Source organism: Caretta caretta, chromosome 7, assembly GCF_965140235.1.
Source record: "Caretta caretta isolate rCarCar2 chromosome 7, rCarCar1.hap1, whole genome shotgun sequence".
NCBI lineage: Eukaryota > Metazoa > Chordata > Testudines > Cheloniidae > Caretta > Caretta caretta.
In genome coordinates, this window is record NC_134212.1 from 25,687,442 (window position 1) to 25,713,550 (window position 26,109).

General features: G+C 42.6%; 1 protein-coding gene across 2 annotated transcripts in view; it reads left to right on the forward strand.

The window, feature by feature from the left end:
• The first annotated feature begins 452 nt into the window (after positions 1–452).
• Positions 453–26,109, forward strand: part of ARHGEF3 (Rho guanine nucleotide exchange factor 3) — a 320,877-nt gene continuing 295,220 nt past the window's right edge. Inside the window, exons 1-3 of one of the 2 annotated variants that reach the window (XM_048857876.2) lie at positions 453–833; positions 4,795–4,898; positions 18,334–18,429. In XM_048857876.2, coding sequence (XP_048713833.1) covers positions 18,341–18,429 — 89 coding nt within the window. In that variant the 5' untranslated portion in view covers positions 453–833; positions 4,795–4,898; positions 18,334–18,340. The remainder of the gene's footprint in view (positions 834–4,794; positions 4,899–18,333; positions 18,430–26,109) is intronic. The other variant, XM_048857875.2, reaches the window with a different exon arrangement.

A 26,109-nucleotide genomic window follows, 5' to 3' on the forward strand; every position in this document is an offset into this window, starting at 1 on the left:
TTTCAGAGTAGCAGCCGTGTTAGTCTGTATCCGCGAAAAGAACAGGAGGACTTGTGGCACCTTAGAGACTAACCAATTTATTTGAGCATGAGCTTTCGTGAGCTACAGCTCACTTCATCGGATGCAGTGAGCTGTAGCTCACAAAAGCTTATGCTCAAATAAATTCGTTAGTCTCTGAGGTGCCACAAGTCCTCCTTTTCTTTCTGGAGGGAGAGTGTGGAGCAGACAGGAAGAGAGAATGACAAGGAGGAAGAAAAAGAAAGGGGACAGGGAGAAACAGAGAATGAGGAGGGTGTGAGGAGAAGAAGGGAGAGAGAGAGAGAGAGAGACGACTCTTAAATAGGAAGGGCAAGGGCAAATGAAAGAGAAAAGAGGAGAGGGAGAATGTGTGTGTGAGAGAGAGACAGGCGTGGGGGGGAGGTAGTTGAACACAGGAGCCAAGGGGCGGGACTCTGTCCTTGAACTGGGGGTAGAACTGCGCCGGAGAACGCCTGGCGTGTGAAGTTCTCGGACTTCCCTGGCGTGTGGGGAATGTGGGTGCCCGGCCTCTCCTGACAGCCGCTTCGCTGCAGCTCGAAGTTCCTGGAGCCCAGCACCGCCGGGCGCTGCGTTGTGTCGCCTCCTTCTTCTTCCCCACGGCCTGCTGAGGGAGCCCGGGGAAAGTGGCCCCCGCTCAATCCCTGAGCGCTCTGCGGCCCCTGCCAGGGGCTGCAACCGCTGCTCTGCGAGCTGGAGTTCGGGCTGCCGCCGCCGCCGCCGCCTCAGAGTCGCTGCCCTGGCTGCAGCTCCGAGCCGCCAATGCAGGGAGCCCAGGAGCAGCGGGAAGGTACGAGGTAAGGTGCCAGCGTCTGGTTTCTCCTCAGCTCTGACCACTTCCATGGGAACCTGAGGTGGGAGGGGAGCTTTGCTTGGGGCTGGGGTGGGGTTGCCGCTGCCTGCCAAGCGGTAAGGGACAGATCCTGCCGGGGCCATTGTGAGCGGCTCGTCTGGCCGTCCCCAAACAGCCGCGAACAACAACCGATACCGAGTGGTGAACTGGCCACAGCTGCTTCAGAGAAAGCCCCCTGGAGGGAACTCCAGCAGCGCCTCCCGTCCCATGACACGGAGGGGAGGTTGAGTCATTTAGAGGTTAATGGGAGGATTCACACCAGCTTAGCCGAGGCTGCGCTCCAGGGTAGGTTGGGTTTCCCCATACACACCCACCCACAGCTCTTTCCCAGCCTGCTGACTGACAGGGGCTTTGTACGGCTTTAACTACACCCCTATACCTAAAGCGGTACAACCACTGGCGGCTGTGTGTGCACGCTGCAGAGGGTTTTGAGGAAAACCGCCACGGATTTTGTAGGATTCACACATCAGGCAGGGTTTGCAGGGTCAAGTTTATTAAAGATAAGTAAGGATAATAGGCGGGAAACGGATAGGACCATACATTTTCAAAGCATTATACAAACACTAACTCATTTATCCTTGTATTACACCTAAAAAAACCAGAGAGGTGAAGTGACTTGCTCAAGGCTACAGAATGAGTCAGTGGCAAATCCAGGATTACACTGTGTGGCCTGATTCTTCTGGAACATGTGTTACTCCATTAACTGCTTATTTCATAGTCCTGCAAACAGCCTGGGATTTTCAAAAGAGTTCAAGGGAGTTAGGTGCCCAACTCCCAGGGTGCCTTACTCTTTTAGGTAGCTTTGAAAATTGCACTCTCTACAACATGAGTAATTTTACTCATTCAAGTAGTCCCATTGCATATGTCTGCACTGCAGCTGGGAGCCAGCCTCCCTGCCTGTGTAGACAGACTTGTGCTTGTGCACTGAAAGTAACAGGGGTGCAAAGTCTACACTAGCAGAGGATTGGGCTAGCCACCCAACTCCCTAGGTCTGTGTTTGGGTGATTAGCTTGAGCCTCCCAAGGTACAGCATGCTAGTTTGAGCCCTTCCAGTGCCAGTTTGTGCACCCAGCTGCAGAGTAGACATACCCACTGAGTTCAAAGTCACTCTGTGTAAGTATCTGTAGGACCGGGGCTTTATGCTGATATAAGTGGAAGAAGAATCAAGCCCAGGGAACTTCTGATTCTCAGTCCTGTACCTCAGTCACTACACAATGCTGCCTCAAGTTTTGTAAAATTGACATACCAAGGAGATGAAAGAGCACATGGTGTTGTTGTAATTACACAGGATTCTGAAATTAAAAGCAGCAGATTATATATAGACTTCAAAACAGAGCTAGTGTTAATTAACCTGTAATAGATAGTTGTGTGAATTAACTTTAATGTTTGTGAAGTTCTTTGAAGAGGAAAACCACTATGCACTGTAAGTGTGAAATATTGCTAAATTCTTACTGCTAGTGGCACTTCAACAGGGTCACCTTTGTGATGTGGGAATGGCTATGGATCTAATTTAATGTGTGTGTGAGAGGGGCTATTTTACCCCAAATAATTTGGTTTTATGAGGTGGTATGTTTATTTTTCTCCATACTACTAAAAATTTGTGAATGTGTATAAGCATGCTTTTATATTTGTATGTAGATACTTTCTCATCTGTACATAGGGCCATATGCACTCTTTTGCAGTAAAAGAATAGAAACATTTTTTGATCTTCAAACATTTGTTACAGAATTGAGCTACTGAGGACCCCAATTCTGCAGCTTTTTTAGGAGTCTACTTGCATGAAACTGTAGTAACTGTTAATGGCTATGGATAACGAACTCATTGCAGAGATCACAAAACTAGATACCGTGCAGGGGAGTGGGGAAGTATGGAGCAGTGAGCTGCTTCACACATGGTAGAATCTGCAGTAAAGACCTTAGTGTGTGGAAATGTATAGAAAACTTTCAGGTTTCTTGTAATCTGAGGTGAAGACAGCCACCACTGCTTAGCTATCTATATAAATGTTTATCAATGTTTTATTGTTTTCTGTAGTTTGGTACTTCAGGTCTTGAGCAGAAATCCCTATTAATTTCCAAGGGGAGTTGTGCTTTAAAAATCAGTGATAAAACAAGAGGTTGTGACTTGCCAGGGTAGCACATGTATTGTAGTATTTTTGGCCTCACTCCCCACGGATTTCCTCAAACCTCAGTTCCATTTTTGATTTTGCAGTTCTTCTCTCTGGGATCATTGTTGTGCTCTTAGTTGGTCTGGTAATATTTGTGCATAGAATCTGGAGTGAGGTGTTTTGTAGGGAGTTTCTTGCTTTTTCAGCAGGTAAGCTATGAAAATGCATGGACCATAATTAGGATCTATAGTAGAACCTCACAGTACAAACACCAGAGTTACGAACTGACCAGTGAACCACACACCTCATCTAGAACCAGAAGTACACAATCAGAAGCAGAGACCAAAAAAAAAAAAAAAGTGCTGTACTATATGTAAACTACTTAAAAAAAAAGGAGGGGGGGGAAGCAGCATTTTTCTTCTGCATATAAAGTTTCAACGCTGTATTAAATCAATGTGTAGTTGTAAACTTTTGAAAGAGCAACCATAACATTTTGTTCAGAGTTATGAACATTTCAGAGTTACAGACTCCATTCCCGAGGTGTTCATAACTCTGAGTTTCTCCTGTATTTTGTTTTGCCATTCATGAGTTGAAGTGAAACAAAGCTGCAGAGGCTCAGCAACTTTTTGCCTAAATTTGGATTTAGAAGCTAATTTTTGTCTTCCAGATAGGAATATTTAGCTTTTAGCAATGTTTGTTTTTGCATAAAGATGGGTTCAAACCCAAGTGCTGGACCTGAATACTTAAACTATGTGAGAGTTTGCACCTAAACTTTGAAGCTCTGATTCTCATCTTGATTTTTGTTCACTGGTATATTTAGTGAGCAACTAAAAGTAAAACAGTCATATGCTACAAATCTTTCAAACAAGATATTTTAAGTATGTTTTGTATCTACTTTTCTGAGGCTGTTATGAACCTAATAGTTTTATAAATGTCATCTTTGAAGCAATGCTTAGTGCAACCACAGTCAATTTATTCTGATCTTTTTAGGTATGCTTTTTTGGAAGATATAAGGTGTGTGTATATATATATACACACCCTAAACAATTTCATCAACAATGTAGATGTTAACCTATTTGCTGTGAACCAGCTGTTTCTTTCCTATGTGGTACTGATATTCCATAAAATTTAGTTGCTTTTAAGGAGACTTACCAAGTATACTACACAGCACTGCCTGAAATATGGTTCATGCAATGAATCCCTGATGTAACATTAAGATAGACCTTTAGTGAGTTTAAAGACCCCCAATTCAGTGTTAGAACCACATTCTCTTCTTAATTTGCCCCACTGAGCCCAGGTACTTCAAGGTCTGAGATTTGTGTGAGTGTTATTTTGTATCAGATCTCTCTCACTCTCTACACATGAATGAGAAGTTTTAACTGGTTGTTGGGGCTTATTCCAAGTCTTCAGCTTATCCAGCTTGATATTCAATAAGATGAAATTTACTGTCTGTATTTTAAGTTCCTAAAAGTTTCTATTAGGTTCAAGAAGCTTGTAATTATTTTGAGTACTACATGTGATAACCTCTCCCCCATTAGTACAAAAACTATAATAAATACACTTAGAATCCTTTTGAAGTTGTCTGTGTGCACTGAGCTATATTGCAAGCAGCTTAAATTCAGTTAAATCTCATATTCCTTCTGAACAATAATTCCATATGAATTGTCATTTTTTCACTTATAATACATAAGGGTGATTGGCAGAGGGATCCTCTTAATAGGAGACTTCAAAGAATTTTGTGGGTTTAAGTCAATTCCTTTAATGTTATTTTAAACTAGCCTTTTTGTGTTTAATTTTGTAGGTCTCTTTATTTAAATTTTAACCAGAATCTATCTTGGAGAAAGTGAGGCTGTACAATTGCTTCCTTGCAGCTATTTTTATCCATAGCAAGGATTTGGATTGAAGGTTAGTTCCTGTGAACCTGTATGGTGTCCCCCCCCACCCCTTTCTTTCTGAATCATGTTCCTCAAGTTTTAAATGTTGTTTTGGAGTTTTAATTGCTTGACTCCCATGAAAGCTGTAGCAAGCAAGCTAAACCACTGTACAAGACTAAAAGTTTGAACTGATATAGTATATAGAATTATTACATTGTACTATGACAGGTTTCAGAGTAACAGCCATGTTAGTCTGTATTCGCAAAAAGAAAAGGACTACTTGTGGCACCTTAGAAACTAACCAGTTTATTTGAGCATAAGCTTTTGTGAGCTACAGCTCACTTCATCGGATGCATACTGTGGAACTAGTATGCATCCGATGAAGTGAGCTGTAGCTCACGAAAGCTTATGCTCAAATAAATTGGTTAGTCTCTAAGGTGCCACAAGTACTCCTTTTCTTTTTACATTGTACTATGTTTGTCATCAAATAAAGGACTTTATAAATATGCTCTAATAATCTGTGACTAACAAATATCTCATATACATTCATTGAGGTAGCCATAGCTCCAAAGTCGCTATTATGAAGTAAACATCTCTATACAAAATGTGTATTAACCGGGGGTGGAGTTAAAGCAGTGCACAGGAGCATCATGTAAGTGGTGCGCTTTAAACCATGGAAATGTAAACAATGTACTTGAATTTCCAGAGGTGCCTTTATTAGGTCCCGGTCAAGTTACAGGTGCTCAACACTGTTCAGGATCAAGCTGTAAGAGTTGAGATGCTTGACATCTGAGTGTCAGGCCCTTAATGCCTAAACAAAGGGACATGTTTTAATTGTTTTTATTACTTCTCCCTAATCACCTAACTAAGGCTTGGCTACACCTAGTTTTTGTACTGTTTATAACTATTTCAGACAGGGGAGTGATTTTTTTTAAACTGAAATAGTTATTCTGGTATAGCTTATTCCTCTTTCAGTATGGGAATAATTATACTGGTATAATTGCACCCATGCTGGACTTCGTACTGCTTTAACTATACTGCTATAGCTAAAATGGAACAATTTTTGTGTGTTAAAAATTCTGTTGACTTCCATGACACTGAAGATTGTGCAAACTCTGAAAAGTTGGGTGGTGAGAAATCTGGACTTGAGTGGCTCTCTGTCATGCCAGAGCCTCTATTGGAAGGAATTTCACTCTGCAACAGTGGAACATCTCTTCGGGTAGCTAACAAACTGATGATACTTAATTGCAACTGTAGTTTGTTTTGGTCCACATGGCGCTTTGGTGTCAGTGTTATCTTTTGGAACCTAATTGGGTTCAAACTTGCTGTGGTAGCTAAATAAATGGTACAACTTCATTTATTTTACACACTTAATTCCGTGTTTCCTCCCCTGAGAAATTGTAGGAATTGTAAGTAAGAAAACAATATGTCCTTAATGAATAGGCATGTTGGATATAGTCTCTTATATTTCAGCAATTATGTTTCATTCCTTTGATACATTTTTACCCCAGAAATAATGATAAACTGTATTTTATATAATCATGAGGTTTAAAATGTTCTGCTTCAAGCAACATATGTTGTCAAAATCAATATTATGTTACTGTATCAAAGATATGTAATAACCATAGGGAGCAAGTTCTCCTGACTGAGTCCCTTACCATGTCAGCTGGAAGCTGCTCTCCATAGGTATGGTGTTTTCTCTCTCTCTCTTTCCCTCTCTCTTCCCGCCCCCAGTCTCCCATGTGTGGAGCACCTGCAGGATTGGGGAATCATAGAATATCATGGTTGGAAGGGACCTCAGAAGGTCATCTAGTCCAACCCCCTGCTCAAAGCAGGACCAATCCCCAATTTTTGGCCCAGATCCCTAAATGGTCCCCTCAAGGACTGAACTCACAACCCAGGGTTTAGCAGGCCAACGCTCAAACCACTGAGCTATCCTATCTGAGTAAGTCTCAAAGGCTACAGATTGAAGATAATTCTAGGATCATGCACTTTCCTTTTACTCTTCATAGGTAATTCTGTTTAGCACCCTATCAGGAAACTAAACATGCAAAAGGATTTGGCCAGACATATTGAACCATGTGCCCTATAACACCCTGCTCTAGCACAAGGAGTTTGAGATAATAGCCCTAATTTTTTTAAGGATTTTTTTTTAAAGGAAGTAGGCCAAAGGAATCATAATTTAAAGCTAAGTAGAAAATTCCATTTTTATTTTAAAGACAGGTGAAACTCAGCATTATGTAGGTGTTTGTTTATTTTGTCATTTTTTCTTAGTTTTCATTTTCATTCTTGTGCAGTGTATTTGCTGAATGTAAACCATTTTCGCATTTGAGGGAAGGGCATGTAGCATGGGGAGCAGCAGTATTTTGGATGCATGCCATCTTGTGATTAGGCAAACTGGTGGTTGTGTGTATATCTGCCTTCACTTCTTCTCTAAAAATGTTTTACTTAAATGTTGCCTGTAGTAAGACATTTAATTTACTTGAACAAAACATAATTGTGCTTTGTTTGGAAGTTTCTCTAGTGTTCCAGAAGGATGCTTATTTTTTGCACCTTCATAATTTTTCCTTTTTTAAAATTACTTGAAACCACCAAAAGCCCTTTTTACTAATATACTCCTCAGAAGTGACTCTGGTATTCTTTCCAAGGCAAATTTGCAGGATTTGTCCCCATTACCATCTTAGAACAATATTTTTGAATAACACCTCAAATGCTTTACTTTCAAATTTGGTGTTTTGAGGAGGATAGAGTTAAATTCCTCTCTCATGTTACTAACTGTATGAGTCACTAGAATTGGTAACAGAAATACTTCTCATAATCTTTGGAAAGAACCTTTCAGCACTGTTTTGCTGCGTAGTATCGACGTAGAAGACACAAAGGCAGTGTCTTAATATAAAAGTAGAACTGTTTGTACTTGAGATCATCAACAAGCATATTAACTTGAACCAGATGAACAAAATCAGCAGAGCTTCTTACACTCATATAACTTCTAAGATTTCAGCCAAAATCAAGACAGAAACAGATGAGCACTAAGGGCCAGATTGTGCCATTTAAGTTTTGGTGGTTTGGAGGTGGGGAGAGACAGAATCAACAGTTTAAATTACTGGGCAAGTGTTAGTGTATATCAGTAGTACTGTATGGCCCATTTATTTTGCCTCACTTCTGGCATTAGAAAAAATAAAAACAGACCTGTTGAATTCTTCCACTTGCCACAAAATGACAGATAAGACTTAATGGGAACAAATTCAGTGGAATTAAATATCTTTGATTGCTATTAAACTTCATAAGTTATAACAACAAAAGTGTTCTGTACTTGAGTGTATTAACTCTTATTCACATATTCATAGATATGAAAGAACATTTTGTGTGTGTGGATGTCTGCGCGCATGTGTGTGGGTGAGATTACTGAGAAGGACACAGAGTATTGAAACACTTGAGTCTGTTTATTTTTTTATGGGATAAACTACTAAAGCTACTTTTCTCTACAGACAGGACTGCCCTTCTCCCCTTCCCCCCCCATTGAAATCACTTAGATTTTTTGCTTTGCTTTGTTTTTTCAACAAACAAAACCAGTACTTTGCCAGTAGTAGTTTTTCAACATAGTAATGTCATACTCTTTCACCCTCTATTTCACCAATGTAAATTACTGCAAAACTGACTAATGCTCCTTCCAGGAGACAGGATTGTAGATTAGATGAACCAATGGTATGAGCCATTCTATAATTCCTATTTTCATAAAGCTACCCCTTTTTTGGAAATACAACAGTCTGGAAAGAATACGCATTTACATTTTTTGTGGGGGTGCATGAGCATACTCGCTTCTGTTTTCATTGAAATGAGTGAGTAGGAGATTGGACCCTTCAAGGGCATTTAGTAACTGAAAGGTGACTCCAGTCTTAAGAACAGGTGCAACTTTGGCATCAGCACTGCAATTTTCCCCATCAATTTGCTTGAATTTTATTCTAGGATGTTTTGTAATATATTTGGTTGGCTTCATGCTTTTGTGGCTTCTGGTCACTGCAGGAAAAAAAGTAGGTGCTCAGAACTAAGGGATTAAGCCCACTCACAACTATATTGCAAACTAGTGATTCTTCTGCTGCATTAAAGAATACCATGTTAGTGGTGCTGGATTCAGTATGGTAGAAATTTGCATTGTTCCCTATTGCCTCCTGCTTTAAGTTCCTTTGTGCAGAGACTAACAGTAGCATTCATGGTCTACCAAAGGTGTCTAGTTTCCAGGCATTTTTTCCTCCCTTACCTGCTCAGTGGTTCTCAACCAGGGGTACACAGAGGTCTTCCAGGGCATACTCAACTCATTTAGATCAGTTTCTCAACCTGGAGGTTGTGATCCCCAGGGAGGGTTGCGGGACAGATTTAGGGGGATTGCAAGTTCAGGGCCAGCATTTGGGGTGGCAAACAGGGAAACTGACTGGGACCCCATGCCACAAGGGGGCCCCACAAAGCTAAGTTACATGCTTCAGTTCCGAGCAGCGCAGCTCAGGCTTCAGCCCCGCTGCCAGGAGCTCTGGCTTCAGACAAGGCTCAACTATCACACTGAAATGTAAGTACAATATTTATATTTCCATTAATCTATTTTATAATTATATGGTAAAAATGAGAAAGTAAGCAATTTTTCAGTAGCAGTGTGCTGTGACACTTTTTTGCGTTTTTATGTCTGATTTTGTAAGCAAGTAGTTTGTAAGTGAGGTGAAACTTGGGGTACGCAAGACAAATCAGATTCCTGAAAGGGATACAATTGTTTGGAAAGATTGAGAACCACTGTGATAAACATCCTAACTACCATTAGCAGTGGGATGGGGTTCTATAGTCCTTGATGTGGCCCATAGCACCATTACAATTTTAGGGTCCTGTCCCTTTTGAAACCTGGACTGTTCTGATGCAATTGCCAATAATAGAGCCTAGCACATGGTATTTTTTATAAAATGGACACTGATTCATTAGGAGGTGGATTGGAACATGAGCTCATTTAACATACAGGTGTCAGATAGTGACTGACAGATTGCTACCACCAACTTGGAATGGATCTGAAGTGATGCTGACAACCTAGAAGTGAAAGGCTCTATATGCCATATATAATCCTCTGAGCCACCTACTTCCATCTGCTTGTTTACATTTTCAGTACCTTATGATTATCTTGCCTTCTGAGTGTACCTTTTTATGTACACTTGTATCTATATAACATATTTGTTCCTCTAAATGGAACAGGAGTTAATTATGTGGTGAGACTTGTGAGGTCTGACCTGCGGGAGAGGATAAAGTACATTTAAGGTATGTATTTTTAAAAAGTCCTTGTGCAAGTTCTTTGGAGCATTAGGCACATATTTCAAAAGCAAAATGACTGCCATTGCAGGTCAGCTTCAAGGAGCTAAATAATGGCATTCTGTATTTGTTGCACTGTGGTCAAAAACTATTTGGAATAATTGTAATGCATGAGAAAGAAAGGTCCACAATGTACTGGTTTGCACTGAAGTGATTATGCAATGTGAAATTTCCGAGCATTGCCTGTTACTTGAGGGATTTTTCTACCCACTACAGATGTAGGGTGTTTTTTTTTTTCAATTCTGATTCTAACTTATCTTAAGTATGTTGTTGGAAGGACCTCTTTTTCTTTGTATTAGGTTATGCCAAGTGTCTTAGTGGTATGAACATGTCTGGCAATCGCTGCATAGTATCTGAAAATTGTTGATTTAACTTTTGCAGAGGGGATTGTTTGCAGCACTTGCTGCTGAAGCAGCATCATTATTTAATTACATACACTTAAAATCTATGCTTTAACATGCTATTTGCTTAAGGCAATGTGCTAGTTAGAAGCTGTTCTGCCTGGTGTGTGTGTGTGTAAATGAGAGACTTTCCAGAAAGCAGCAGAGCTGTAACCATTTGCATTCAATGAAAAGTACAGAATTCTGTACATCTAGTAAAGGGTTGATGATGTGGCTTTCTGGATGTAAGGGCTCTTGTCTCAGAGAACAAGGAGCAGCAGTTAGTAACCTTCTCCCTATTCTCTCTGATTTTTCACTGTGGCAAAGGTAAATTATTTTATTTTATTTTTTCATTACTCCTCTGACACTGTTGATACTGGGGTTTACAATGAAACCCTCAAAGATTTTTCCACATCTATGCTGGGAATGCAGAAGATAGATTATCATCGTTTCTGCCTTCGCCAACCTGTGGCAATGAAACATGGGCTAACTTGATGACAATGACCTGTTTGCAACTCTCATGTAATTTTTAGACCTTCTGATCACTCCCCTATCATCGGTCTTGCATTGGTGTCCTGTGCAGACTTTTTGTGGCCTGTTATCCTCCAAACTGACTGTATCTGTTCTGATTGCATACTTTCCTGTAGAACCCCCTTGTCCGTAAGCAGGTCCAGGATATCCCTGAGTAATTAAAGTGATAGTTCTACAATTTTTAACACAGATTTCTATACACCACCCACTAGAATTCCTACACCATACACTAAAACACTCGTTGTAAGAAGCAGGGAGAAGAAAAGGGGAATGCCAGATTTCCCTTGTGGCTTCAACACTAATATGGATGTTTCCTGAGACTATCATCTGTGCAAGACAGTGACAGTAACATAGCTGCCATAAATTGGGTGTCTGAAGGTGTTCACTTATGCTTTTGTTCTGGGGTTTTATTTTCCTCCATGTAATATTTCCTTCTATCAGATCAGAGCATGATCTCTAGCATAGCCTATAGCAGAGGTTCTCAAACTGGCGGTCAGGACCCCTGAGGGGGTCGCAAGGTTATTACATGGGGGGTCGTGAGCTGTTAGCCTCCACCACAAACCCTGCTTTGCCTCCAGCATATATAGTGGTGGTAGATAAATTAAAAACACTTCTTTTATATATAAGGGAGGGGGTGTCACACTCAGAGGTTTGCTGTGTGAAAGGGGTCACCAGTAAAAATAGTTTGAGAACCACTGGCCTATAGCATATAATTACAGTACATGTACCTTTATGGGGAGCAGTCAAGGTTCACTGCACAAAATGAGGGTGAGGAACAGATTACATCTTGGGTTGAGTCTTTTAAATTAATATTCATTGACTGACTTTGGCAAATAGCTCCAGATTATTAGGAAAGGGTTGGTAGATTTTTTTTTTTTCCCCTTCAGGCTTAAGCATGCACAGTGCTTTACACTTCAAGTTCAAACAAGAGTTGGACACGGATATTGAGATACTTGTGGGTAGCCTGTTTTTCCTGCTGGACTATTCTTATAGTGCTTCTTGAATGAATGAATTTTTAAGATATCACTGGAAAATTATTTCTGATGTTGATGTCTGTATTTCAATCTTGTAACACAATATTTTGTTATCTGAGAACAAAATCTTGCGTTAGTAGTTTTATCTTTAATTCTGTATAGGTCACTTAAACATATACTGTAATTCTTGACAGTATATACATTTCATCTGAACAACAGCACAGGTTATAATTGTATGTTAGAATTTAGTCCCAGTCTAAAACACACGTGCTGAAGCAATTGTAAGAGAGTTTTGTGCTCAATGAGTAACTTCAAGGAGAAACACTTCATGAGGTGTTGATTTGACTAAAATCTGAATGTTTAAGTTTAACCGTTCTGAAACATTTCATTTAGAATTCGCTTAGCAAAACATTAAACTGCATTTTCCTATTGTGTCAGATTGCCTTAAGGGATCTGTAGTTCTGGCCCTTCTCTCCTCTGGGCTGGGCTCCCTGGAGTATATCTACCTTGAGACAACATTTCCTCTGACAGAGCTGTGTGGTACATCATGGGAGACGTGACTTTGGGAGCATTATGGGAGATGTAGTCCAGTGAGGAGAGAATGGGGTGTGTCAGACTCCCAAACTACAATTCTGATAAGGTAATGCATCATAATGGGAAAACACCGTTGAATATTGAAATGACTCAAAACAAAGAGTTTTGGGTAATTTCAACAAAAAAAACCCACGCATTTTGATTATGGGAATGTCAAAATTTAATTTTTTTTTTAAATTTCCATTCAGCAGAAAGATTTGAAATTTCAACTTTTCATTCCAATTTGGGGGGAAAAAATTTGGAATTTCCTATGGGGTAGAAATTCCAAATTTTGCCCAGCTCTAGTAAAATGAGCAGATGAGAACTTGTGAATAAATATATCAACTTTTTGGGCAAGTGGTGGGTGTGTACAAATCAAAGCTATCTCTAAGTAATAATTAACTTGTATATTTATGTCTTTAGCCAATATTTAGGTGAGCTCATCTTGAATAATTATGCAATGAATTGGGCATAAACATGAATTCTTCTTCAAGGAGAGTCCCTGTAGGAGTTCCACTTCAGGTGAATGCACTATCCCCATCTCATGCTGTTGTCGGCGCCTACCTAGCACTCGCAACCCAACCCCTCTCAGTTCCTTCTTAACCGTCCTTGGCCTGAGACAGAGCTCCCAGCAGTGTGAAAACAGATACTATTCTTAGAGCTTAGAAGAGTTTCTTCTTAGAATACTTTTTAATAGATTAGATATGGTTATTTACCCTTTCTTTCCCCGTTTATTTTCTGTTTAAATTTGTTTTTCTTTTTATAACTCTATTTCTACCCATCTGAATAGTTACTGTTCAACTAAACAGTTGAACTGCCATAGTTACAGTATGCCTGGTTCATCAGGCTTCAAGTGTTGCCTTTCCTGCCAGGGGACGATCCTGGTGCTGGACGGGCACTCTCAATGTGTCCACTGCTTAGGTGAGATACATACACCTCGGAAGTGCTCTCACTGCAGTAACTTAAAGACTCAAGCCTGAAAGGACAGAGATTTGCATCTCAAACTTATTCTTCTGGAGAAGTCTCTGTGCCTGGTATCCAATCCTGGCCAGCAGACAAAGATCTCCAGAGATGTCATCTTCTCCACACAAGAAGGCTCATTCCTCCAAAAAAGGCTCTGAGGAAAAGAGCATCAACTTCTCCACTGAAAGACCCAGCAAAAAAGAAGCTGTCTTCAGGTCATTCCCTACCCTCAGTAATGACCAGACCGCAACTGAGTACATACAAGGCACCAGGATCCTCCAGTATTGCGTGTAGCGTGACAACCACTGACCCCAAGTGGACAGACTCAGAGTTGAGAAGCAAACGAATGCCCTCCTCCTTTGCTATGGCACTGATGGAACTGGACATGGCACCGAGGCATTCCCCACAGCTTATGGTGCCACCACCTTTTCCAGTAGTGCAGAATGCTCTGAGGTCAGCACTGACACCTGTGCCTGCAGCAGCATCATTGGCACTGACCACTTTGGCGCCAAAACCACATGACTCTTCAATGCCACAATCTTTGCTATTCGATACCTATGTCTCTCTGGCCTTACAGTGTCATCTTCACTTACATACACAGGTCCAAAGCCCCTTCCATCCATTGAGGGGCACTGCTCAACAGTCACCTGAAGTGGACCATCCATAGGGACACTCCTCGACGAAGAGAAGGTTACTCATCCTGTACAGTAACTGAGGATCTTTGAGATGGGTGTCCCTGTGGGTGCTCCACTACCCTCTCTCCTCACATCTATTTCAGAGTTCAATTTCCAGACTCTATGGTAGAGAAGGAACTGAGGGGGGTCGGGCCATGTGTGCGCTGGATAGGCACCGACAACGGTGAGAGACGGGGATAGCTCATGTATGACTTAGACGAGCACTGCTGCAGAAACTCTCTGATCGAAGGCATGGGGGCATGCATTCACCTGAAGTGGAGCACCCACAGGGACACCCATCTCGAAGAATAATTGTTCTTTCTACCTTCAAATAGGCTAGTCTTATTGTCTTCCCTTCACAATAAGGGCCCCTTCTGGGTCTCTCAGTAACAGAACGAGGTTTCAAAAATGGCCTCCCCAGAGATTCTACCCCTTTCTACCACATGGGCCAGAAGATCTGCATTTCCCTGGGAGGCCCCAACCAGGGATGTCAGTAAGGTTCCCCTGAGGAGGTAGCAAGATGAGGGAGCTGGACATGTTGGCCCCTTACTGTATTCTCCAGTGCTGGTAGTGTCCATTGCCCTCCAACCACATCCAGAGAAGAGGCAGAATGTGAGGAGGTGGCCAAGCTCTACAGCAGGGGTGGGCAAACTTTTTGGCCCAAGGGCCATACTGGGTATGGAAATTGTATAGCAGGCCATGAATGCTCACAAAATTGGGGGTTGGGGGTGTAGAAGGGGGTGAGGGCTCCAGCTGGGGGTGCAGGCTCTGGGGTGGGGCTGGAAAAGAGGAGTTCAGGGTGCAGGAGGGGGCTCTGGGCAGAGGCAGGGGATTGAGGGGTGGGGGGGTGTGAGGGCTCCAGCTGTGGGTACAGGCTCTGGGGTGGGGCTGGGGATGAGGGGCTGCAGGTGTATGAGGGTGCTCCAGACTGGGACTGAGGGGTTTGGAGCGTGGGAGGGGGATCAGGGCTGGGTCTGGGGTGCAGGCTCTGGGGGGCACTTACCTCAAGCAGCTCCCAGAAGCAGTGGCATGTCCCCTCTCCGGCTCCTACATGGAGGCGCAACCAGGCTGCTCTGCGCGCTGCCCCACCCACAGGCATCACCCCTGCAGCTCCTATGGCTTTGGTTCTTGGCCAGTGGGAGCTGCAGGGTGGCACTTGTGGCAGGGGCAGCGTGTGGAGCCCCCTGGCTTCCCCTATGTGTAGGAGCCAGAGCGGGGACATGGTGCTGCTTCCAAGAGCACACCCCGGCTGGAGCAGGGCAAGCCCCAGACTCCGCTGCCTGGTGGGAACTCGAGGGCTGGCCCGTGAGCAAACTATGGCCCAGGTCCTTCTCTACAGTCAGGAGTGCGGCTGCTGGTGCAAACTATAGGGACAAAGGCCCAATTTTCTATCCAGTGTGCTACCCTTCTGGCATTCCTCCCCAGATGGAGATGGAGAAGTAGGAGCAGCTTACCCCTGAAGCCAGCTATTCCATTCCTGCCTTCTTGGGGAAGAGTCTGTGTCTGTGTGTCTAGAGGTTGAGGCAACCCCACCAAGACTGGGCTTGAGTGTGTATGTATGTGGCAGGGGGGACTACACTCTGCCTACAGAGCCAGCAGAGCTCCCCAGTAAGACACATCAGTAAAGAGAGTGCTAGGCAGGTGAAGCAGGAGACACAGACCTTTCCATTTGGTTCTGGCTTTCTTGGCCTTGCTCACTCCCTGAAGCCTGCAGGTGCAATGGATACCAGAAACCTCTTGGGAGGGGAAAGGGAGCTGAGTTGACAATGTCTCCAAAAGGCAAATTCAACCCTGGGACAAAGCTGGGAATTAGATAGTTACACTATGGTGCCCCAGTCAGACATTTGAAATAAAGGTTGAATTTTTTCTCATTAAAGCTCTGTGGCAGGGAGGTTTGGCTAAGCTACTTGCTGCTGTGTAGATAGATAAAACTAGAGGAAACTGCTGGGGATGGGCCATTTCCCTACTGCCAGTGAGTGTCAGGTCTGGTTCCGCTTCAAGCTGGCGGAAGTACCCATTGTAATGGATCTCTGGACCCTTTTATTTGAAGAAAGGAAAAACATTATGTTCACCAGAAATTTTCCTAGCTTCTGGTGGCTTGCATTCTGGTTGTTTTAATTCATTAGTCTGCAGAAGACACTGATCTGTCGTACTGCTGATGTAAATACTGTTAGCCTGATATTTGGGGGGGAGGGATAGCTCAGTGGTTTGAACATTGGCCTGCTAAACCCAGGGTTGTTAGTTCAATCCTTGAGGGGGCCATTTAGGGATCTGGGGCAAAAATTGGGGCTTGGTCTTGCTTTGAGCAGAGGGTTGGACTAGATGACCTCTTGAGGTCCCTTCCAACCCTGATATTCTGTGATTCTATGATAAATCTGTAGGCGGAGTCTAATGAAATCCAGAGCTTGCTCAATACAAACAGGATGATTCTGATGGCTGAAAATACCTGGTATTATTTTGTTTGACTATTAAAAAAACAAACAAAAAACCCCCCAAAAGCAACCTTTGCAGAGAAGTTTCACATTACTACTGTGGATCATATTTCATGATGCAATTAACTTTCTCAATTTTGGGGGCCTTGGTTTATACTTGTAATTAGCATGTGTCATAAATATAAAGGGAAGGGTAAACCCCTTTAAAATCCCTCCTGGCCAGAGGAAAAGCCCTTTCACCTGTAAAGGGTTAAGAAGCTAGGATAACCTCGCTGGCACCTGACCAAAATGACCAATGAGGAAATAAGATACTTTCAAATCGGGGGGCGGGGGGAAACAAAGGGTCTGGGTCTGTCTGTGATGCTTTTGCCGGGGACAGAACAGGAATGGAGTCTTAGAACTTAGTAAGTAATCTAGCTAGATATGCGTTAGATTATGATTTCTTTAAATGACTGAGAAAATAAGCTGTGCTGAATGGAATGGATATTCCTGTCTTTGTGTCTTTTTGTAACTTAAGTTTTGCCTAGAGGGATTCTCTATGTTTTGAATCTAATTACCCTGTAAGGTATTTACCATCCTGATTTTACAGAGGTGATTCTATTTACTTTTTCTTCTATTCAAATTCTTCTTTTAAGAAACTGAATGCTTTTTTCATTGTTCTTAAGAGCCAAGGGTTTGGGTCTGTGGTCACCTATGCAAATTGGTGAGGATTTTTATCAAACCTTCTCCAGGAAGGGGGGTGCAAGGTTTTGGTGAGGATTTTGGGGGGAAAGACGTTTCCAAACGACTCTTTCCCAATAATAAACCCGTTAGACGTTTGGTGGTGGCAGCGAAAGGGCAAAAGGTAAAATAGTTTGTACCTTGGGGAAGGTTTAACCTAAGCTGGTAAAAGTAAGCTTAGGAGGTTTTCCTGCAGGTCCCCACATCTGTACCCTAGAGTTCAGAGTGGGAAAGGAACCTTGACAGCATGTGAAAAGCACAGACTTGGAGCAGATTAGGCCATGTGTGCCTTTCCGAAATGTTACAGTATGGAAATTATTACTGCCAGTACTTGAATATGTTTATGCTGTTTTATAGAATGACTTCAGGCCTCATTCCTGAAAGTGGCACTTTATCAATTTGGGGCTGAAATCTGACCTTAGAAGCGATATAATTTAGTGAAGAAGATCCTCTACATTTTTAAACATTTGAAAAGTAAATCGATCCACCAATGTTCTGAGGCTCATCTTAAAGTAATATGTTCGCTCCGGCTGCTGCTCTGCGGGAACATAACTAACATTATGTATAGCTCTGTACATAGTCCTGCTGACATGAACTGTGCTGGCACACATTCAAAGAAGTAAACAAAAGGCAATCAGTGTTGGCTTCTGCAGAACTAGCAACTCTGAAAAACAATGGCTAAATACTGTTCAATTTATTCATGCAAGTAGTCCCATTGATTAACTTGGAGATTACTCAAGTGAGGCAGGCAAAATTTGGTCCTAAAATGCTTGTCCAAAGTTTTGATCTACTCTGTTTCTCTTGTATATATTTGCAAATGCATAAATCTGTTCACCTGAATTTTTTTTTAATTACTCAATATTTTTATTCTTTTTTTAGAAAAAAGATGAATGGCAGTAGCCCAGCACGCATAATGAGCAACCCTCAAATAATAAACCAGTGTGCCCGAGGAGGAATAGAGGAAAAAAAAGTTTGGTAAGTAAACAATCTTTAATTTTAATCTTTCAAGAGGTTAATAAACAATGAGAGAAGTAATTTAAAAAATAATTAAGTTCCTTTATGTTTCCCTCTCTTTCTAGTATCTAACAATAAAACATGAAAAGCGGGGAAGGGTTTTATTTATTTTTATTTAATAGTGCAGGTCTGGGTGTCTCACAGGTTTGGTAATGGAAGAGATGAGGTGAAATCCTGGCCCCACTGAAGTCATTGGCCAAACTGCCTCTGACTCCAATAGGGCTAAGATGGCACATATGGGATCTTTCAACTTTGTCATACAATTTAAATCTCATCCACATTGGTGGTAATGGAGAACTGAGCCACTTCACAGGTGACAGATATTCTGTTAAACAAGTCTGTGGTCTCACTGTAGTTTCTAGTGGGCTGGTACAGTAGAAGCCATTAAAAAGTCAACATTTTCCAAAACTTACCAAAGAAACTTCTATTCTAAGTGTAGGAGAAAACTGGAAACCTCAATTAACTGTTTACAAATGCTTACATTTTAATTAGAGCTGGATGAATTTTTTGGACAAAACTTTTCTGGCTAACCAAGGCTGATTTAGGTCAACAGAAGTATGTAAGAAATTTGGGTCAAATTGGCAGAATTGTTTCAGTTAGGAAAGGGAAGATCTGAACAAAATTGAAATGTTTTCTTTTTTAACTTATTCAGAATGAAATGTTTCAATACTTCAATTTGAAACAACTTTTTATATTGCATTTTACTTAAATCTTTAAAAAAAAGGTTTAAAAAAGGTTGAAATGAACAAAACATATTGTTACAAATGAAACAATTTTTTTCATTTTGCGTCATTGTGAAGCTGCCATTATTTTATTTTGGTTTGTTGACTGAACCAAAACAAATTAATCATTTAAACAGCACTAATTTTAATGATGACCAAGGTTGCTTCATCAGTAAAACCACCACTGCTCGTTACATTGCTTTCAGCACACCTATTGGCATTTACACCAGAGGGGCCAAGTTCTGAATGAGCATTGAGACTGAACTCTCCACTTGTTTATACAGGGTTTACTCCAGCTCCACGGAAGATAATGGGGGAGTCATTCTGTTGCCTTCCCTTCCCTGTTATGTGCACACATTTATCTCACTGTTGCACTCCTGATTTAGCTAGGATATGCTGATGTTGCTCATTCATCATGAAGAAAAACAACAGAATAAACTCATGCCAGGAACGTGTAACCAGCCTGCCAAGAGGGCTAACTCACATCTATCTTGTATGTAGAGAAGTATGCAAAAAGAGAGGGAGTACTTGTGGCACCTTCGAGACTAACCAATTTATTTGAGCGTAAGCTTTCGTGAGCTCTCCCCACTGTATTTTCCACTGAATGCATCCGATGAAGTGAGCTGTAGCTCACAAAAGCTTAAGCTCAAATAAATTTGTTCGTCTCTAAGGTGCCACAAGTACTCTTTTTCTTTTTGCAAATACAGCCTAACACGGCTGCTACTCTGAAACCTGTAGAGAAGTATGGTTTCACTTATTATACTATTGAAACAAAAAATAATAGCAAACCATATTGTATCCCCAACTGGACCTTTGTTAAGGAGTTAGTGTTGAGTAATAATATTTGTTTCAATAAAATAAATATGTGAGAATTTTCTGTAAAATTCATTTGGCAGCCTGGATTGGTGTGGCAGATTCACCTCCTTTCCCTGTCCTCATTCTAGGAAAACTCTCAAAACCATAAATGAGACTTCAAATTGTGTTTTGTGTATGTGGCATCTTTTTTTAACCCACAGGGGGGAAACATTTTAATGATGCTGTTAATAGCTCATTGTTTCTGGTCACTTTTTTTTTTGCTTTATCATGCCCCTAACATTTGGGTACATCCCAAATATGTCCTTTCTCTTTTATTAGAGAGATGAAATAGGTGAGATAATATCTTTTCTTGGACCAACTTGCGTTGGTGAAAGAGACAAGATTTTGAGCTACACCAAGCTCTTCTTCAGGTCCTGATCTTACCTCTTTCACCAACACAAATTGGCATAGGAACTGACTCCATGGGTGTTCCGGGGCTGGAGCACCCTGGGGAAAAAAATCTTGGGTGTTGAACACCCACCAGCAGCTCCCATATCAGCTCCCCCCCCCAGCGCCTCCCACTGGTGGGCCCCACAAATCAGTGTCCATACCTCCTGCCCCCCTCTATCAGCTGTTTCATGGTGTTCAGGAGGCTTGGGGGGGGGGTGTGGGGCGGAGCGAGGACATGGCGTGCTCGGGGACGTGGGTGAAACTGGGTGGGAAGAGGCGGGGTGGGGGTGGGAAGACGTGGATCAGGGATGGGAAGGGGTGGAGTAGGGGCAGGGCCTGGGGTGGGGCCTTGGGGGAAGGGGTGGGGCGTGGGCAGAGCCGGGTGTCGAGCTCCCCCCTCCCCCGGCACTTTGGAAAGTTGGCGCCTGTGCAAATTGGTCCAATAACAGATATTACTTCACCCACCTTGTCTATCTAATATCCTGGGACCAACATGGCTACAACAACACTACAAATAGTGTTCTCTTTTATGGCTCTCTACTTTTCCCTTAGTCTTGCAGAACCATATAATCTGTACACCTTTACCTCACCCTATCTTATCAAGTGTTAATGACTATCTTAACTATCTGCTATTATTTATTTGCAAAAAGAAAAGGAGTACTTGTGGCACCTTAGAGACTAACCAATTTATTTGAGCATAAGCTTTCGTGAGCTACGGCTCATTTCATCGGATGCATTCAGTGGAAAATACAGTGAGGATGTTTTTATACACACAGACCATGAAAAAATGGGTGTTCATCACTACAAAAGGTTTTCTCTCCCCCAACCCCACTCTCCTGCTGGTAATAGCTTATCTAAAGTGATCACTCTCCTTTCAATAAGAAAAGGAGTACTTGTGGCACCTTAGAGACTCCTTTTCTTTTTGCGAATACAGACTAACACGGCTGTTCCTCTGAAACCTCTCCTTTCAATGTGTATGATAATCAAGGTGGGCCATTTCCAGCACAAATCCAGGGTTTAACAAGAACGTCTGAGGAACGGGGGGGGGGGAATAAACAAGGGGAAATAGGTTACTTTTTATAATGACTCAACCACTCTGTCTCTATTCAAGCCTAAATTAATTGTATCCAATTTGCAAATTAATTCCAATTCAGCAGTCTCTCGTTGGAGTCTGTTTCTGAAGTTTTTCTGTTATAATGTCACAACTTTCATGTCTGTAATCGCGTGACCAGAGAGATTGAAGTGTTCTCCGACTGGTTTATGAATGTTATAATTCTTGACATCTGATTTGTGTCCATTTATTCTTTTACGTAGAGACTGTCCAGTTTGACCAATGTACATGGCAAAGGGGCATTGCTGGCACATGATGGCATATATCACATTGATAGATGTGCAGGTGAACGAGCCTCTGATAGTGTGGCTGATGTTATTAGGCCCTGTGATGGTGTCCCCTGAATAGATATGTGGGCACAGTTGGCAACGGGCTTTGTTGCAAGGATAGGTTCCTGGGTTAGTGGTTCTGTTGTGTGGTATGTGGTTGCTGGTGAGTATTTGCTTCAGGTTGGGGGGCTGTCTGTAGGCAAGGACTGGCCTATCTCCCAAGATTTGTGAGAGTGATGGGTCGTCCTTCAGGATAGGTTGTAGATTTTTGATGATGCATTGGAGGGGTTTTAGTTGGGGGCTGAAGGTGATGGCTAGTGGCGTTCTGTTATTTTCTTTGTTGGGCCTGTCCTGTAGTAGGTGACTTTTGGGTACTCTTCTGGCTCTGTCAATCTGTTTCTTCACTTCAGCAGGTGGGTATTGTAGTTTTAAGAATGCTTGATAGAGATCTTGTAGGTGTTTGTCTCTGTCTGAGGGGTTGGAGCAAATGCGGTTGTGTCGTAGAGCTTGGATGTAGACAATGGATCGTGTGGTGTGGTCAGGGTGAAAGCTGGAGGCATGTAGGTAGGAATAGCGGTCAGTAGGTTTCCGGTATAGGGTGGTGTTGATGTGACCATCACTTATTAGCACTGTAGTGTCCAGGAAGTGGATCTCTTGTGTGGACTGGTCCAGGCTGCGGTTGATGGTGGGATGGAAATTGTTGAAATCATGGTGGAATTCCTCAAGGGCTTCTTTTCCATGGGTCCAGATGATGAAGATGTCATCAACATAGTGCAAGTAGAGTAGGAGCGTTAGGGGACGAGAGCTGAGGAAACGTTGTTCTAAGTCAGCCGTAAAAATGTTGGTATACTGTGGGGCCATGCAGGTACCCATAGCAGTGCCGCTGATTTGAAGGTATACATTGTCCCCAAATGTGAAATAGTTGTGGGTGAGGACAAAGTCACAAAGTTCAGCCACCAGGTTAGCTGTGACATTATCGGGGTTACTGTTCCTGATGGCTTGTAGTTCATCTTTGTGTGGAATGTTGGTGTAGAGGGCTTCTACATCCATAGTGGCCAGGATGGTGTTTTCAGGAAGATCACCGATGGATTGTAGTTTCCTCAGGAAGTCAATGGTGTCTCAAAGGTAGCTGGGAGTGCTGGTAGCGTAGGGCCTGAGGAGGGTGTCTACATAGCCAGAAAGTCCTGCTGTCAGGGTGCCAATGCCTGAGATGATGGGGTGCCCAGGATTTCCAGGTTTATGGATCTTGGGTAGTAGATAGAATGTCCCAGATCGGGGTTCCAGGGGTGTGTCTGTGCAGATTTGATCTTGTGCTTTTTCAGGGAGTTTCTTGAGCAAATACTGTAGTTTCTTTTGGTAACCCTCAGTGGGATCATAGGGTAATGGTTTGTAGAAAGTGGTGTTGGAGAGCTGCCTAGCAGCCTCTTGTTCATATTCCGACCTATTCATGATGACAACAGCACCTCCTTTGTCAACCTTTTTGATTATGATGTCAGAGTTGTTTCTGAGGCTGTGGATGGCATTGTGTTCTGCACGGCTGAGGTTTTGTGGGACAAGTAATGCTGCTTTTCCACAATTTCAGCCCATGCACGTCGGCAGTCCAGTCTGCTGTCTTGACCTTCAGGAGGAGTCCACCGAGAATCCTTCTTTTTGTAGTGTTGGTAGGGAGATCTCTGTGGATTAGTATGTTGTTCAGAGGTGTGTTGGAAATATTCTTTGAGTCGGAGATGTCGAAAATAGGATTCTAGGTCACCACAGAACTGTATCATGTTCGTGGGGGTGGAGGGGCAGAAGGAGAGGCCCCGAGATAGGACAGCTTCTTCTGCTGGGCTAAGAATATAGTTGGATAGGTTAACAATATTGCTGAGTGGGTTGAGGGAACCATTGCTGTGGCCCCTTGTGGCATGTAGTTGTTTAGAAAGTTTAGTGTCCTTTTTCTTTTGTAGAGAAGCAAAGTGTGTGTTGTAAATGGCTTGTCTAATTTTAGTAAAGTCCAGCCATGAGGAAGTTTGTGTGGAAGGTTGATTTTTTTTATATGAGTATCCAGTTTTCAGAGCTCATTCTTAATTTTTTCCTGTTTGCTGTAGAGGATGTTGATCAGGTGGTTCCGCATTTTCTTTGAGAGCGTGTGGCACAAGCTGTCAGCATAGTCTGTGTGGTATGTAGATTGTAATGGATTTTTTACCTTCAGTCCTTTTGGTACGATGTCCATCTGTTTGCATTTGGAAAGGAAGATGATGTCTGTCTGTATCTGTACAAGTTTTTTCATGCAGTTGATAGATTTCCACTCCATACGGCAAAATGCAGTGCCTTGCATAATGACAGGTTTCAGAATAACAGCCGTGTGAGTCTGTATTCGCAAAAAGAAAAGGAGTACTTGTGGCACCTTAGAGACTAACCAGTTTATTTGAGCATAAGCTTTCGTGAGCTACAGCTCACTTCATCGGATGCATAAAGTGGAAAATACAGTGAAGATGTTTTTATACACACAGACCTTTGCCATGTACATTGGTCAAACTGGACAGTCTCTACGTAAAAGAATAAATGGACACAAATCAGATGTCAAGAATTATAACATTCATAAACCAGTCGGAGAACACTTCAATCTCTCTGGTCACGCAATTACAGACATGAAAGTTGTGACATTACAACAGAAAAACTTCAGAAACAGACTCCAACGAGAGACTGCTGAATTGGAATTAATTTGCAAATTGGATACAATTAACTTAGGCTTAGAGACTGAGAGTGGTTGAGTCATTATAAAAAGTAACCTATTTCCCCTTGTTTATTCCTCTCCCCCCCCCCCCCCCCCGTTCCTCAGACATTCTTGTTAAACCCTGGATTTGTGCTGGAAATGGCCCACCTTGATTATCATACACATTGAAAGGAGAGTGATCACTTTAGATAAGCTATTACCAGCAGGAGAGTGGGGTTGGGGGAGAGAGAACCTTTTGTAGTGATGAACACCCATTTTTTCATGGTCTGTGTGTATAAAAACACCGTCACTGTATTTTCCACTTTATGCATCTGATGAAGTGAGCTGTAGCTCACGAAAGCTTATGCTCAAATAAATTGGTTAGTCTCTAAGGTGCCACAAGTACTCCTTTTCTTTCTGCGAATACAGACTAACACAGCTGTTACTCTGAAACCTATTATTTATTTGTAATTCACCACAGGGATGTGTGGAAAACTAATGGATGTTACCGGTCAGTCTTGTCTTACTGATATCTGGTCTTTTAAAATCCTCTGATTTATTGCCTGTCTATTCTTATCCATGATTTCTGCCGTATGTGGTACAATTCTGCCGTAGTTGCTAATATTTTTAGTTCTCCCCATCCTCCACTCAGTCTTCTCATCAAATCATCTGGGGGTCACAAGCTACTAGTCTCCCAGGGGCTGTAGTCCTGTGTGTGCATTTTTCAATTTTAGACATCTTAAAAATAAAAATCTTAATATCAGGAGATCAAACAGAAATCTCCTTTGTACAGTTGTAAAAATACCTCTCAGGATTTGGGATGGGATAAAAATCCAGAATTCCAGATGTTTATCTGAATCAATGGAGATCTGTGCAGAACCCATCTTCTCCCAACAGGTTTCCCTGTTCATTGCTTGTAGTCATCATTATGGCCTAATCTTGAAAGGTGCCGGTGCCCGTGAAGTCTATGGAAGCGACGGCTATTCAGCACTTTACAGGATCTGGCTGATATGTATTAGATCTTTATATCCAAATGTCAGTTTCTATTGGTGCTAGTGTATTTTGCCCTCACTCAGACTCATCAGTGGACATTTGGGTGTAAGATATACACTCTAGAACAAGGGTGGGCAAACTTTGTGGCCTGAGGACCACATTGGGAAATAGAAATTGTATATCAGGCCATGATTGCTCACAAAATTGCGGTTGGTGTGTGGGAAGGGGTGAGGGCTGTGGTTGGAGTTGCGGGCTCTGGGGTGGGGCTGGGGATGAGAAGTTTGGGGTGTAAGACGGTGCTCTGGGCTGGGACCGAGGGGTTCGGAGGGCAGGAGGGGGATCAGGGCTGGGGCAGGAGTGCAGGTTCTGGCTGGGGGTGCGGGCTTTTGGGTGGAGCTGGGGATGAGATGTTTGGGGTGCAGGAGGGTGCTCCAGGCTGAGATTGAGGGGTTTGGAGAGCAGGATGGGGATCAGGGCTGGGGTAGTGGGTTGGGGTGTGGGGAGAGGCTCAAGGGCTCAGGCTCCAAGCGGTACTTACTTCAAGCAGCTCCTGGAAGCAGTGGCATGTCCCTGCTCCGGCTCCTATGTGGAGGCGCGGCAAGGCGT